The sequence below is a fragment of the Cyprinodon variegatus genome, unplaced genomic scaffold (assembly GCF_000732505.1).
Source record: "Cyprinodon variegatus isolate N-32 unplaced genomic scaffold, C_variegatus-1.0 Scaffold5, whole genome shotgun sequence".
Classification (NCBI taxonomy): Eukaryota; Metazoa; Chordata; class Actinopteri; order Cyprinodontiformes; family Cyprinodontidae; genus Cyprinodon; species Cyprinodon variegatus.
Genome location: NW_015150458.1, coordinates 468,843 through 483,688, shown reverse-complemented (window position 1 = coordinate 483,688; position 14,846 = coordinate 468,843). Strand labels below are relative to the sequence as shown.

General features: G+C 36.9%; 1 protein-coding gene across 2 annotated transcripts in view; it reads right to left on the bottom strand.

Annotated features, from left to right (window-relative positions):
- The window catches only part of def8 (differentially expressed in FDCP 8 homolog (mouse)), a 15,502-nt gene extending 7,633 nt beyond the window's left edge, over nucleotides 1-7,869 (bottom strand). For both annotated transcript variants that reach the window (XM_015374470.1, XM_015374462.1), the window contains exons 1-7: nucleotides 7,737-7,869; nucleotides 6,016-6,138; nucleotides 3,815-3,909; nucleotides 1,917-2,066; nucleotides 1,433-1,574; nucleotides 660-824; nucleotides 250-377 (exon numbers count right to left, since the gene is read on the bottom strand). In XM_015374470.1, coding sequence (XP_015229956.1) covers nucleotides 250-377; nucleotides 660-824; nucleotides 1,433-1,574; nucleotides 1,917-2,066; nucleotides 3,815-3,909; nucleotides 6,016-6,124 — 789 coding nt within the window. In that variant the 5' untranslated portion in view covers nucleotides 6,125-6,138; nucleotides 7,737-7,869. The remainder of the gene's footprint in view (nucleotides 1-249; nucleotides 378-659; nucleotides 825-1,432; nucleotides 1,575-1,916; nucleotides 2,067-3,814; nucleotides 3,910-6,015; nucleotides 6,139-7,736) is intronic.
- Between the last annotated feature and the right edge of the window lie 6,977 nt (nucleotides 7,870-14,846).

Below are 14,846 nucleotides of genomic sequence, written 5' to 3'. Positions count from 1 at the left end.
TCTACCAGACTGGCAGTAGAGAGGTAGTCCATTTTCCCTCTTTTTTTAGATATAAACAATTTCTGTCAATATTTTAAAATCATGCGATAATTTTATTATTTTTTTGATCAAGCCAACAGCAAACTAATGTAACAATAAGCCCTGGATTTCCTTTATGTCTAAAGCTTTAAGAAAGAAACCAGCTGATACTGAGGCTACAAGATTTTCTTTGCATGCACCATGTAAACTTGGTCAGCCTGTTGAAGATACCTTGCGTGGTTCAAACTCCCAGTTGTGGATGACCCGAGCTGGAATGATAGCCGTGTCGTTCCAGTGGCACGTGCTGCAGTAATACTGACCTGTGTAATCACATTGTCTGGCCTCACTGGGAACACCCCCTAAAGCATAAACGTAGCATGTTACATATAAGACTTTAAACTAGATGAGGTATCATTCCTAAATGTAGCCATTTGGATGTAAATGCCTAAAGTAGAAGAAGGCCTCAGACAAATTTCTCAAGTTGAAGCTCCAATATTTTTAAGAGTGCAATATATAGTTCCCATTCTTTTAAGTAATTTTTCAAAGTATAAGTAAAGGCCTTAAAATTAAATTTATTTCATATATGGAGAGCTGGATGAGCCTTTAAATTTCCAAAGCAGTCTTTCTAAATTTCTACTCACTAAGGGAAATAGGAGTGCGGCACTCGGCACAGCGGTAGTCTTGGCGATCTAGTCCTACTTCTGGGCAGATGCTCAGTTCGTACTCCGACTGGTGGCTCACCTTCGACCGAACACAGGGCTTTGTGATCTGGTTCATGCACTTACTATGGCAACGGTAATAGCAACCTGAAACAAGAAGAAAAACAATAGCATTTTACTGTATGAAAAAGTAGACAGATTCAAAATTGTGTTTTTTTTTTTGCTGACTCAAAGAAAGAAAGATTTTTACTTGAATATGCATGCAGGGAACCTGGTTTAATGAAAGCGTTAGATTTTTTTAATGCCAGAACTCTGGCTCCTGGTGACTTCATGAGACACATGTATGAGTTTGAACCCAACCTGCTTTATGTCTAACTTCCTCTTCATGACAGTGCAAGCTAAACTGTTTCATTTCTGCATTCAAACAATTGACATTCCATGAAACCAAAAAGAAAAACCCCAAAAGTAACAAGGTAAAAAAATGTTTTAGTTATAAGTTCTTCAAAACTCAATAAGATACAAATAAAATATCACTAACAGAAAACAAAGACAATGCTATTGGGATTTTAGGTACCATTTTACCACATAAGAAATCATCCATGTGCAGCTAGCCTCTTGGCTGCTATTAAGGAACCATTAGCATGCAAGCTAGTCTTTGTATATAAGATCCACTGATCCAGTTGTTTGCCAATCCAGTTTTCATATGATATAGTTCTGCATTAGAACAATCCTGCAGTGCTTCATCTGTGGCTTACCTGTGCAGGTATACCAGGTCTGGATTAGACCCCATATGATGGTACTACACTTGTCGCAGGTTTGTTTCACACTCTTGCTCTTCTCCTTTGAAAAGCGGTGCTCCAGTATGATTCTTAGATAAGGTTCATCTTCCTCTGGGTCCTTCAGAGAAAAGCCCACAAAATAAAATGGATTTTGAGGTTATGTGGGCTTAACAAATACAATTATGTAGTTGGGTTTAGCAATATGACTCAAAAAGGTTGAGTTAAATTCATTTGTGAATTTCTCTTACTATAACCTGAACTGTAATGTAATTTAATTCTCCTGAATAGTCAGTTGCCAGTGAGCCAATCTGATTTGCCAGGCATATGAATAGGTTTATAAAGAAGGTAAAACTGTTGGTAAAAATAAAAAATAAAAATAAAAAACAGAAAACCTGAGCCACGCGCCTGAGGCAGCATTAAAACTTACGGCATCAGAGACCTGACTTGACTCAGTCCTTACCTTTAGCTCCTGCAGTTTGAGTCGCAGGTGGATCAGTTTGACCACGGTGTCTTTTTGTCTCTCCGAATGCTCCGGCAGCTCCAAGATTAGCTTCTTACATTCTTCTATGGCCAGTTTCAGCTGCTCTATGTCTGAGGCCACAAAAGAACCCTGAAATAAATCGACAAAACAAAAGATTAGTTTAGATGGAAGTGTTTATACTTTGTAACAGTTTGCATGAATCTTCACATAAGTAGTTGAGGTTTGAGACTGCCCTATCTTTGGCTCCTATGACAAGCTTCCCTGTCACTGCTGAAGATAAGCACAGTATGACGTTGCCAACTCTATGTTACATAGTAAGTTAATAAAACTTTCTTTCTATATTAACTTTCAAGAAAAGAGTCATAAAGTGCTTCAACAAACAAAAGAAATACAGCAAAACTAACGCAAAAGCAGATTTAAAAAGATGAGTTTTAAGGAGTGAAAGTGGTCACCTATCAGAAAATACCTAAAGCAAGGGTTAAAGGAAGGCTCTGCTCTATTTTGAACAAACCAAAAAAAAAAAAAAAATGCAATGTGAACATCTTACCAGTAGGTTTTCAGCATGTTTCAAATGTTATAATCGGAACATAATCAAGTAAAAATGTGAATCTCTATAAAATAAGTTGAAAAAGATAAATGCAAAAGACAAAAGATGAGGTTTTTTTCATTCTTTAAAAGAAACCAGCGAGCCCGTTAATCTGAGAGCTTGACGAAGGGATGTCTTAGGGCAACAGAAGGAAAGGCTGTGTTTCCTTTCTTTTTTTTTATTTTCCACAGGAGACAATCATCAGGTTTTGATCACAGGACCTTAAGGCCCTGATGGGGGTGTAGGGATGCAAAAGTTCAGGGAGGACAGTGTGTTGAGAAACATGGAATATGTTACTTTTTTCTCAGCAACACAACATTCTGAGTCCATGACAGTAGGGTTGATTTTGTACTAATCAAACCAAAGTACCGTCCCCAACATGTTTAACATAGCGCTACATGGTTGGTAGTATATTAGGGCTTCTAATGGCTTTTTTTTCTCTTCTCTTTTTTTTGATTGCATCACTAATAGTTAACTTGTTATTTTCACCAATGTTCTTGGTCCTTTAGGCTACAGCGGGAATTATAAAGAGCATACAAACAGGTTGTTTACAAAGGCAGATTTCATCTACCAAAACGGGAAAGTCCGAAGGCAGCCGGTTGCACTGGATTGTCATTTTAAGGAATTGAATAAGTTACCTAAATATAAAAGTTTCAAATACTGTCGAGACCCAAAAGGTAATTCTGAGATTCTAAAAGCTTTAATTTCTCTTAAAGGTATAGTGGAGGATGTTCTTTTTCCGGGTGGATCATCAAAATAAGAGGTCCTCCTAAAAGGATGGCCTTCCTACGTGCTCATCCCGATTTTTACTTAACGGTAGTGAGTTTGACATAGTGGAGAAATTGCAATTCTTCTTTTGGAAAGTAAGCTTGTATGAGCGATGCAAACAGCAGCTTTTAAACAGAGCGTGCACAAGGAGAAATGGGCTTGTGCACGCTCTTGCACACAGTTAATAGGCGTTCCCTCTCTGAAGCGGGTACATGGTTGTACATGTGCTTCTTTTTTTTTTTAAGTGGAGAGGGCACTCTTTTCAAAAATTCATGAAAATCCTCCACCATACATTTAAATGCAAACCATCAAAGGATTATTGCCTTATGAAAAATGAGGATGTTTTTTTGTTGTTTTTTTAATTTGTGCAAAATTAAGAGATCTCTATCCTGATGTGCTCTGGTGATACGAGCAAAACCCAACTTGATCTATAAAACTGAACTATGTCCTGGAAAGTTAAGACTGAACTAATCCAGGCCTGTTTCCAAATGTTAAACTGTTACAGAAAAAGATTTAAACTTACCACAGGTCTGGAAAAATGGTCCTCAGCTAGGCCGAGATCCATGGCACGATCAGAACTGTGAGTTTTGGGCCCCGAAAACAGTTCAGAACTTGCCTCTAACAAGATAGAAACATGACTTTTAGTTCCTTCTGAAAGCAGACAGTTTCACAGATCAGTAAAGTGTCCAGATTCCTTCACACCTTATCCACATGCAAAGCAGAGGAATAAACTGAGAACTGTTTTAAACACTCTAGTAATGTGTAACCAAACTGCCTGAAAGGACACGGGATGACTGTCATTAAAATATGTAGATAAGCTGGTTAGATGAACACTAACTGTAACTTATTCTACTTACAGTGTATTAATAATAATTTACTAAAACTTTCTCCCTGAAACCTCTCTTTGAAATTAAATTATGCAACTAAAGTCTATTTTTGATAAAGCTATAAATTATCCGTGCAAGTATGACTTTACCAATGCTGTGAGTTGTGGAGTTTAAACACATATGAGTCACAAAAGGGAACAAAAGAAAAAGTATTTTTGAGACATTCTTTCTTTAAATGATAGTAAATAGGCTGTTTGGGTTCTAAATACTTTATCATTCTTGATCCAGATAAAGGAAATATGGATCAGCCTCATAGACATCTAACAGTCAGACCAGCTTTAGGAACAACAGAGAATCATTCCTAAATCTCATATCTTTTTAAGTAATATAATTATATAGGAAAAAGAATACAGCTTTGTATAACCTGTAATAAACAACCATTAAAACGTACAACTAGTGAGTTTAACTATTACAAACTTTATTCTAAGAACCAAAAGTCCAACAATCAGAAAACAGAAAAAATACAGGAAGATAAAGTATATTAAAATAATTTTGCCAAATATTCTAGCCCATAAAACCACTAATCATATTCGCTTGCCATAAAATAAAATAAAATAAAAAATGCAGATAAACACTTTTTTTTACCTGCATACACGTCAGGACAAAACATCTTTATCTTCTTTTTAGTAATAGATAAATCACAGCATGAGAACCAGAGCAGGTGAACCGTCTGACCAGCTTTTCTTCAACAAATGGTCACAGACTCCCAAATCCTTCAATAAAGGAAGTTTAGCTGATTTCCTGCTTACACTTTTGCTTCTCATTCGCTCTGGTTTAGCTATAACATTTCCCACTTCCTATTTTACAAGGTTGGAGTTTGTCACAAGGGTCTATTCTACATTGTTTTTAATATTAGGACTTTTCTGATATTAAAACTTATTTGTGAAACATATATCCTGCAAGTTTTTTAACATATAAAAAGTTTTCTTGAAATAAATGGTGGAAAACAAGTGGCAGGATGTTGTTATCAATTAATATCAAAGTGCATGACTCTAAAAAAAGAAAATACTGCTGTTTGGGAAAATATACAGGTCATTGAGAAAAGTAAATCTAAAGTAAATCTGCACTTCTGGAACAATATTCAAAAACCAAACAAGTCTAAGAGTAAACTACTAGGATACCAGAACAGAGAGTATGCTTTGGTATGAAGTATTCAAAAGAGAGAACCTCATAACTGTGGGGTGGAATTAAGAAATTAAATGTTTTGGTCTGATTCAAAGCAAAGATCTTGATATAACTGAGATGCTGTGTGGTTAAATTAATTATTAGTGGAGCTAATGTACTTTCTATTAGTAAAAGCATCTCACTGAAGGTATTTTAGAGTTTGGGTATAATGCTACCAATTTAGGGGTAGGGGGTCCTTACGTTTTTCTCAGTGGCAATAAAAATATTCTATGCATATTTTGCTAGCTTTAAAAAAAACAAAAAAAAACAGCTTTATTGTGTTAGATCAATCTTAAGAGCTGAACAATAATTCCAATATAAATATATTACGATTTAATTTTATACAATAATGTATTGTATTGTATTTTTCAAGAGACATTACAGCCTATGACTAAGGCAGTTGTCGCTCACTGATGTTGCAGGTTATTATGAGTTTTTTCAAAAGAAAATCATTCTACGCTGATATAATAGAGAAGATTTATAAACATTGTAAAATAACTGTCATTAGTTTGTACAGGCATGTGTGTGGGTATGTTTGGCAGTCTTTCTGGGACTATGATGTAAGTTTTGTCTATGTCATGCTTCCCTATAGTATCTCTTATTTTCCATGCATATTTTTTTCATACTAAATGAACAATTGAGAATAGCTGGTTTTAACAGTGATTTTATTTACCATGTTGCTGCGTTGCCTTCCCTCCCTCAGGTTGATCTTCCTCTTCTCCGCGATCAAAGGGATTGAGGCGAGTTTGACGGAAATGCGCAAGTCTCTCCCCGTACTCCATTTTATCTGCTACATCTAAGGAAGACAAAAGCAATCAATGTAACACATAAATGTGCGCTGAAATGCATTTCTCTTGCTCTTATTAGATCTAAAGTGCTGTTTAACAGAAGCTGACTAGCTAATGTGTCAGATGGCTTTTTAAAAGGAATTATCATTCATATCACATAAACTGTGCTACTCAGTAAATATATTAGCTAAGATCAACAATTAAACTATAATAAGAAGGGTTTTATAAAAACCCATTAACCTAAGTGTAACATGTGAAGTAAACTATAAATATTACTCTGTACCATAAGACCATATCAACAATGCTTTATTTTAACCATAAAGAAAACTAAAGCCAAGATAACGCTAACTTGCTAAAAGTATGATCAGTTTATTTTTGTCCGACTCGTCATAGAGCTTCTGTAAAGATATGTACAGTGCTGTATTTTCTTTTCACTACGAGCTGTACATAGACGATAAAAACACAGCAAGGTAATTAAATAGTGTTTTAAACTGAAAGATGTTAAAAAACGTATGGTTTCAGAAACTGCAAAGAAGAAGATCCTGCTAATTCTACTAGGTGTGTATGTCTGTGTATGCCATCAGAAGAACTAATCTGAGCTGGTATTAATAAAACACTGTGGCAGACAATTCAGTTTGACAGATTTATGCACTGAAGTTAGGGTCTTTTAAGTTGCGCTGGGTTTAAACTTCAATGATCTCCCTTATATGTCCATCATCTTAGAAGCTGCAGAAACTGTTTGATAGAAAAATGTGGCCCATAATTCTGCTCCAGTTCAATTCTGACTCGTTTGACTTTTTTCTTCCTTTGGACTAATTTTCCTTAAAACCAATTGGAGTTTTTAAATGCAGCTTAGAAGTTCTACAGTAATCTTTCTAAATACATGATGTGATTATAAACCTCCTTCAAATGAACACTAATAAATAACTGAAAAATGATCTTTTGTGATTTAATCAGATGCATGGAAACATCTTTTTTGGAGGGTGGGTTCCTTTTTGAATAAATAAATCCTTACAAAAATAACAAAAGAACTGTACAAAGTCTGGTTTTATGGGCAAATCTAATGAGAGACTGATATAGTTCATAGAATAGAATAAATACTATCTTTAAAACTCAGGATCTTTAAAGCATTACTATGCCTGTGTCACATACTAGATTATAAAAGCTCAGTGCAAGAAATATTTACATATCCAGGCTTTATGTATGGCTCTGTTAAAAGGGGGGCGGGAATGAAAACGAATGGCATAAAAATTACATGATGTTTTATGTTTATCTCTTTTAATAATCTGAGAGAATGACAGGAGTTCAGCCATTAAACGTTGCAGACAGTAAACAGCCTGTAGACTCTACTGAAAGCTTCATCACCTCATCAGAACCTGGACACCTATTGCCTGCCCTTCTGAACCAAAAAAACACTTCAACCACTTCTGCCTAAAATTACCCATAATGTCGCAAACAACAGGTTTCAGCCATGACACCACCATGAAAGAGCAAATAAACACAAGCCTGGCTAAAGCTAGTAAGCTAGCCAGCCTGAAAAAAAAATTCGAATCTGTTGTTTCGATGCTAATGCTAGCACATTTAGGGAGGGAGTCTGGAAGCTTACCCCGTTCTTTACCGGGTTTTCATTAGGCAACAACGGCTGTTAAACGTGTTTTTGTAGCGACCATTAGTGTTGTCAACATGGGCAGCTGTCCAACTGTTGTTTTGCCCCTGTCATCAGCAACATCACAAGGAGAAAAAATGTGGCAAGGTGGTATAGAGAGTTTCCGGTTTGTTTCCTTCAGAATAAAATCCATTATTCAACAAATGCGCATGCCACGTGAGAAAATCACATAAAATAAACATTACAGTAAGAGTTTAACCGCATTAGACTTTATATCACGTCTCATCAATTTGTTCTGATCGCAAACAAATATATAGTACTTTAATTCTAAGCTTTTATTTTTAAAATTTTCCTTAACATCAGCTTCCGTTCCTTCTATTTCCTCAGCTATATAAACCATATTCATGTTCTTATTTAATTAAATTGAATCAAGGATCTAGAGGAAACCCCGTGCGCATAGGTGGTTCAAGACAGGGGCAATCTGGGGGCAGGGCCACCAAAGAAATTTTCCTGGACCCTGTTTTTTCCCCAGTATCTACTAAAAAAAATGTTGCAAAAATTGAAATAAAATATATATTCATAAATTTTTTTTCTAAATGAGACTCTTTTGTGTGATTTCATAAGCAGGTTAGAAAATGTATCAATGAAATATCATTTACGCTTTTAAAAAAGCTATTAACCTAAATCAAGAGCATAAAATCTAATTGTCTTATTTTAAGAACAAATTCATTTGGCAGATCACCACAATTACCTGCTCTGATTAATTGCACATATATTTTCACTCTTTTTTGGATAATTTTTTTGTAATCGCCTAGTAAATAAATATTTCATGATGATGGACTGGAAGAAGAGACCATAACCAATTTGTCCCTTGGACCAGGGATGGCATTTTGCCTTTAAAATAGAATCCAATCCCATTTTGTTTCCACAGATGAAAACTTCCTACTACACACAAAACAAAAGAAAATTCACACATGATCCACATCGGGGTTAAGATATATTGAAGTTAAACAAAAATGTGGAACAAGTAATAGTGCGATATTAACTGCAGCTATAAAATTTATTTCTGTTTTAAAATAATTGGGGGGGAAATTAGAGAGAGTTTTCAATGTTTTAGATTGGGGCTGCAACTAACGATTTTTTTGTAAATCCATTAATTTCACAATTATTTTTTTCAATTAATTGATTCATAATTGGATAGCCAAAGGTTCCTTAAATAAGAAATTGAAATTAAACCAGTTGCAACTAAAAAGTTTTCACTTGAGGAATTCTGGACAGATCATATTGAAGGACAAAAACTTTTCTTTTATCTTAATGCAAAATTGTCATATATTTTTCACAGTTTGGGTGTAATTGCTGCTCTAAGTGTGTTGTTCTATCAGCTTAAGGCATGTTTTAGAGTCTCCACACTCCAGTTAACGATTAATCTATTGCTGAATTAGTTAACAATTATTTCAGCACTACTTTAGATACTGAATTACATCTTATCCCTGACCTGTCTGCTGTGCTCCTTCAGTCGTTACTAATTTTCAAATGCATTAGGTTTTCGCAGAACAGCTATTCATTTTCCTATGGCTTTTTTAGGTGATGAAGTAAATAAATAAATAAATGGATGTGGGGACTTCCTCCTTAAAGGGACTACTTGTACCACCAAACAATCTAATTCCAGCAAGTAAGCTGTCAAATATTTTCCCATACCTCCAACCGCCTGCATGTAACAACGACTGTCTTGTAAAGCTTTAACACTGCCTGAGGATTTTAAATTAATTTGAACGTGTGACCATCTTCAAAGGAGCCAATGGCACTTTGGAATGTGATGAACAACATTATTCATAGATTTTCCTGCGAAAAGGCCTATAGCTCATAACAGTCTGCTTTCCTGGGGGAAAAAAACATGAGGGCACCATGTTGAAGCTTAACAGCGAAAATAAAGAAAGACATACATGGGATTTTTTTTATAATTAAATACATGACTTATTAGCATTATGTCTACTAAAAAGATTAGCTGAATCACAAAATGTTCGACAAATTGACACAAAAGAGAAGGAAACACTATCTTCAGGCACATTTGGTTTACAATTTTTGTTCTTTATTTAGCTGGTTTTGTCCTATTTGTTTTCTCCTGACATTACCTATTCACCTTTTTTTTTTTAACCCTTTGTTAGGTATACGGTAATTTGCTTTTAAGGGGGTTGTTATAATGTTTTCGTTAACAGCAGGTTATTGATAAATTGTTAAATAAAATTATCCATTTTCTGGACATCTGCATGACGAACTGCTGTTATTTTTAACAAATGTAAATATATACCTTTGCAAGTTGCAGTGTGCAGGTTATCTCTAATCGCATGATGGTTTGGGGATTTTTTTTAAATGGCATCTACAGAGGTTTTTTTTTGTTTATGAACAAAGGTGATCTGTATGGCACAAGGAAATAAGTCTTAACTGCTTAACTGTGAACACGCTGTTCCCTGCAAATTGAGCAGTCACGCTCTGACCTGATTAAAGGTAATTAGTTATAAAGTCAAGTGGCTGCTCCACATCAGAGCAGCAATTAGGTTCACACATTTACACAAGTATTAATAATTTGATACCAGGTAGTAGACGAAAATATTTTAACATGTGATTATGATGCACCCCTTGCAACCCCACTTGGGATTAAGTCTGTCAGAAATGGATGTATGCTTAAGGAGATTTACAAGGAACCCTGCTTAATAGATGAATTTGAAATGAAAAATAAATCAACAAATTATAATAAAATTTTACAGGTTTTAAAAAAACTGCAAGATGAATACGTTTTTAGAGGTTTCCTGAGTTTTGTTGATTTAAAAAGAATTGACCCAGACAGTTCTTGACAGACAATTCCACAGACAACTGAAGCAACTGCCAAAAACTAAAAATAGTAAAAAACAAAAAATCCAGTAAACATCAGGGAGAGCACACATGGGGGGCTAATAGATGACAAAGCCACAAAACAACAAGAAACCAGCAATGACGGACTGAAGAGGTGGTGTACATAAGGGGGAAAGAACAAAGGATGGGCTAATGAGCTGAATATGGAGCAGGTGTGAATAGAACTAACTAGAAGGGAGCCAAAGGGAAAGGAAAAAAGCAAAAGGGGGCAACGGAGAGTAACTAAAGAACTCAACACTGCTAGAAAACAACTGCAAAGACACAGAATTACAAAGATCCTAAAAATAAACTAAAACATAGGGCCAGGACCCATGAGGAGGCAGCACAGCTTGGAACCCACATGGAGGAAAGGGACGTTGAGGGGCCTTGTAGGCCAGGAGTGCCCTCTGAGGGGCCTTGGAGCTTTCACAGCCTCGGAGCTCTCACAGAGCTCTGTTTCACAGCACAATCCATCATGGGGTTCAGGGGTCTCTTGACTCCATAGAGCGTGCTCAGGGATCTCTGGACAGCACAGAGCGTGCTCAAAAAGAGGATCTGACCTAAACAAAACGCTAAGAGGATCTGCCTGAGGAGAAATGCTAAAAGAAGTGAGAACACCAACAGGTTCTGACTCGGGAGGGGGAACACAAACAAGTTCTGACTCTGGAGGGGGAACACAAACACGTTCTGACTCTGGAGGGAGAACTAAGAGAGTCTGACTGAGGGCTAGGACACTGGGTGGGGCTGACTGAGTTCTAGCACACTGAGAAGGGCAGACTTAGAAGAAGGAAGGACTGGCCCGCTAAAGGGCTTTGGCTCGGGGACTGGCCAACTAAAGGGCTCTGGCTCGGGGACTGGCCAACTAAAGGGCTCTGTCCCTGGGACTGGCCCATTAAAGGGCTCTGGCTCAGGGAATGGTCCACTAAGGGGATCAGAAAGAAAGAAAATAAATGTAACTTTATTTATCTCACAATGCAGAAATTAAATCTCTGCATTTAACCCATCCCCTTGGGGAGCAGTGGGCTGACACTCTGTGGGGTTAAGGGTGTTGCTCACAGACCCAGCATGGAGGCTGTGGGGATCAAACTGCATACTTGCAACCTTCTCAGAGCACAAGAGCACCGCTCTAACCCACTAGGCCAGCACTCTCCCTCTGAGTCTGGAACTAGGTCTGCTAACTGGCTCTGGCTTGAGAACTGGCCCGCTAAGGGGCTCTGGCTCGGGAAAGGCTGGCTGGCAGGGAGGTGGAAATAAAGGGAGAATATCCTCATTCTCCCTGTAAAAAAAACTCAAAAGTTCGGATGTCTTAAGTCATGGGGGATCTGATCTAATAAGACTGTCAGGGGCTAATATAATGTTTGATAGTCTTTAGAGATGGGGATAGCTGGGAGTCATGAAGGTGGCGGCTGAGACCACAGAGGAAATTGACCTGGCGTAAAGCTAGCAGCAGGCTGACCTATAGTGGGAGCAGCGGCGTCACACTGACCCGTTGGAGAATGAGTGGTGGCATCAGACTGACCCGCTAGAGAATGAAGTGGTGGCATCAGACTGACCAGCTGGAGAATAAGTGGTGGCATCAGACTAACCAGCTGGAAAATAAATGGTGGCATCAGACTTACCCGCTGGAGAATAAGTGGTGGCGTTGAACTGATCAGCTGGAGAGGCTGTAGCATTTTTCCACCGGTGCTTTTGCCTGCACCAGTGCTTGTGCCTGCAAAGAAGGCAGCGGGGGATCAGCAACTGGAGGAGTAAGTAACCAGATGAGTAATGGTTTGGGTGGTGGAGATTTGTTTTGGAGCTCAGAGAAGGCCTCCTGTATGTTCCACTCAGCTAAAGCATTGAAAACTGCATGAAGAAAGTAGGTTTGGATTTCTTGATATATCTGTAGAATTTGATTTACTTCTTTGGCAGCAATTATCCACTTCCAAGGTGGACTGATTGGGGTTAGGTTATCGAGTGTGAGTGTGTGTTAAGTGCCTTTGAAATTCACTTACCTTCTCGGTTTGTGGCTCTGCTGGATCCATGTTGGCTGGTTTCTTCTGTCAGGATTGTGTGAATGTTTTTAGAGGATCCAAATTCAAAGATGAGGAAGCAAGAGTCCAAAAACAAAATAGTGAAAACCAGAAAATCCAGTAAACATCATGGAAAACACACATGGGGAGCTACGAGATGACAAAGGGAACAAAGGCAACAAAGGGAAGGGAGCCAAAGGGAAAGGAAACAAGCACAAGGGGACAACAGAGAGTAACTCAAAAACTGTTCAGTATCTGTTGAAAAGTAAAACATTTATATTAAGCTGTCACAATGACTGCCTATGACCTGTTAGAGCAGTGCCATTTCTAACTGTTAATATGCAATACTATAACTATATATGACAGCATGCCACAAGAATTAATTTTGCCCAAAAAGCACAGTTTTTATAAAGAAGAAATTGTGCATTTTTACTGTTTTTTTTTTAAGCAGTGGTTTTATTAGTGTTGGGCTTTAAATGGATTGCCTGACAATTTCATCATTTAATGTAATGATTTTCATAATTTAATTTAAAAAGCATTTCTACAATTTTGAAAAAATGTTTATGTGGTCTATTGTGAAGCAAATAAAGTAGCAGATAAACCTTAGGTTGTTTAGCAGTTTAACCCCCATTAAATCATTACATTTTAGATCCACCTTTTATGACAAAGCTGCAAAAATGCTTTAGATAAGTCACTCTGAGCTTTGCTGATCTTCCCACTGGTATTTTTACCTATTTTACAGCACAAATCTGCTCCAAGTCTATCCAAATATTCCCATTTGAACTGAGGTCTATATTTGGACTAGTTGATTCTTACACATCTTAATGTTTCCCCTTTAAACTCTCAAGAGTTGCAGCCACAGTATCTGTTGAGTCATATTCCTGCTTGAAGCTTTTACTCTACAATATGCCAACATTTTATCACTATCTATATTTTTTCTTGACTCAGACTCCACAATTTTACATTATGGAGATGGGGTTCTTGATGTGTCGGATGTATATCAGCCATATGCCATATCACCTATCTTCATACAATTGAGGAGTCAACCACTTCCATTTTGGCAAACTCTTTCTAAAAAAAAAATTTAATGACAACCTTTCCATGTGTAAAGTTTTTTCTGATGCTATGCACAGTTTCTGCTATGAAACACTGTAACTCCTCCAGGGTTACTTTTAGTCTCTGTGTTGATTTTCTAGATGATCCCCGCTATATCCAGTCTGTTACTTTTTATGGGCTTGTTTAACCATGCCCTTTCCACTTAAACATGACTTGATAGTGATGCAGTGGGTAAATTTTATATTTTCACTGTCCAACCCTGACTTGTACTACTCAATAACTTTGTTCCCTGACTTGTTTAAAGAGCTCCTTCTGGCACTTAAATTGTACACATGTGACTTTTGGTGGTTGTACCAGGTCTTTTTTATTGCGCATTGTATTCACTTCGTAAGATTAGGCTATTTGTAGAGATCCATCACATGAAATAAGATTAAAAAATTATTAAAATTACAACATAAAACATAAAATAATTTTCAAGTGGAAGAAAAATTATTGTTTTCAGGATGCATTAAAAATCAGAATTTTAAAAGTATTGTGTATTCATCCTCCCTTAAACCTAAACCTGGTCAGTCAGACTGACTTATGCCGTGTGTGTAAATCTGTCATGGCAGACTTATCTATTATATCCAATTACAGTAAAAATACAATTGACCTATGAGTGATTTATTTTTAGTATGAATCCAGCTACTTTATAAAGGACTCTAGATGTATGTTAGCAAACATTAGTTGATATAAAATCTAAAGACAAAAGAGAATAACCCTATGCAGGTAAGAGGGAAGGTTGTGGAGAATATCATAGCAGGTTTATTAAAGGTTATAAAGGTTTTGAAACATTATCCCAAGCTTTTACTATCTCACAAAAGATCAAACAGAGCACATGTATACTGCCAGCAGGAGCTTCCAACTGAATTTACAAAATTGGCAAAGAGACCAGGACTGGAGAGGCAACCAAAAGACTCATACTAACTACTCAGGAGAAGTACTGTAGTTGTGCAAACATAAAACTGGAGCTAACATGAAATGAAATATATTGTTTCAGGATCAGCTCAATCAAAGCTGGATTTGGGACAAAAGTCAAGTTCAGGTTTTTGCCCTCTGTTAAGTTAAGTATTTTTAGTTTATTTGTAATTCTGTATCTTTGTTGCCCCCTTGT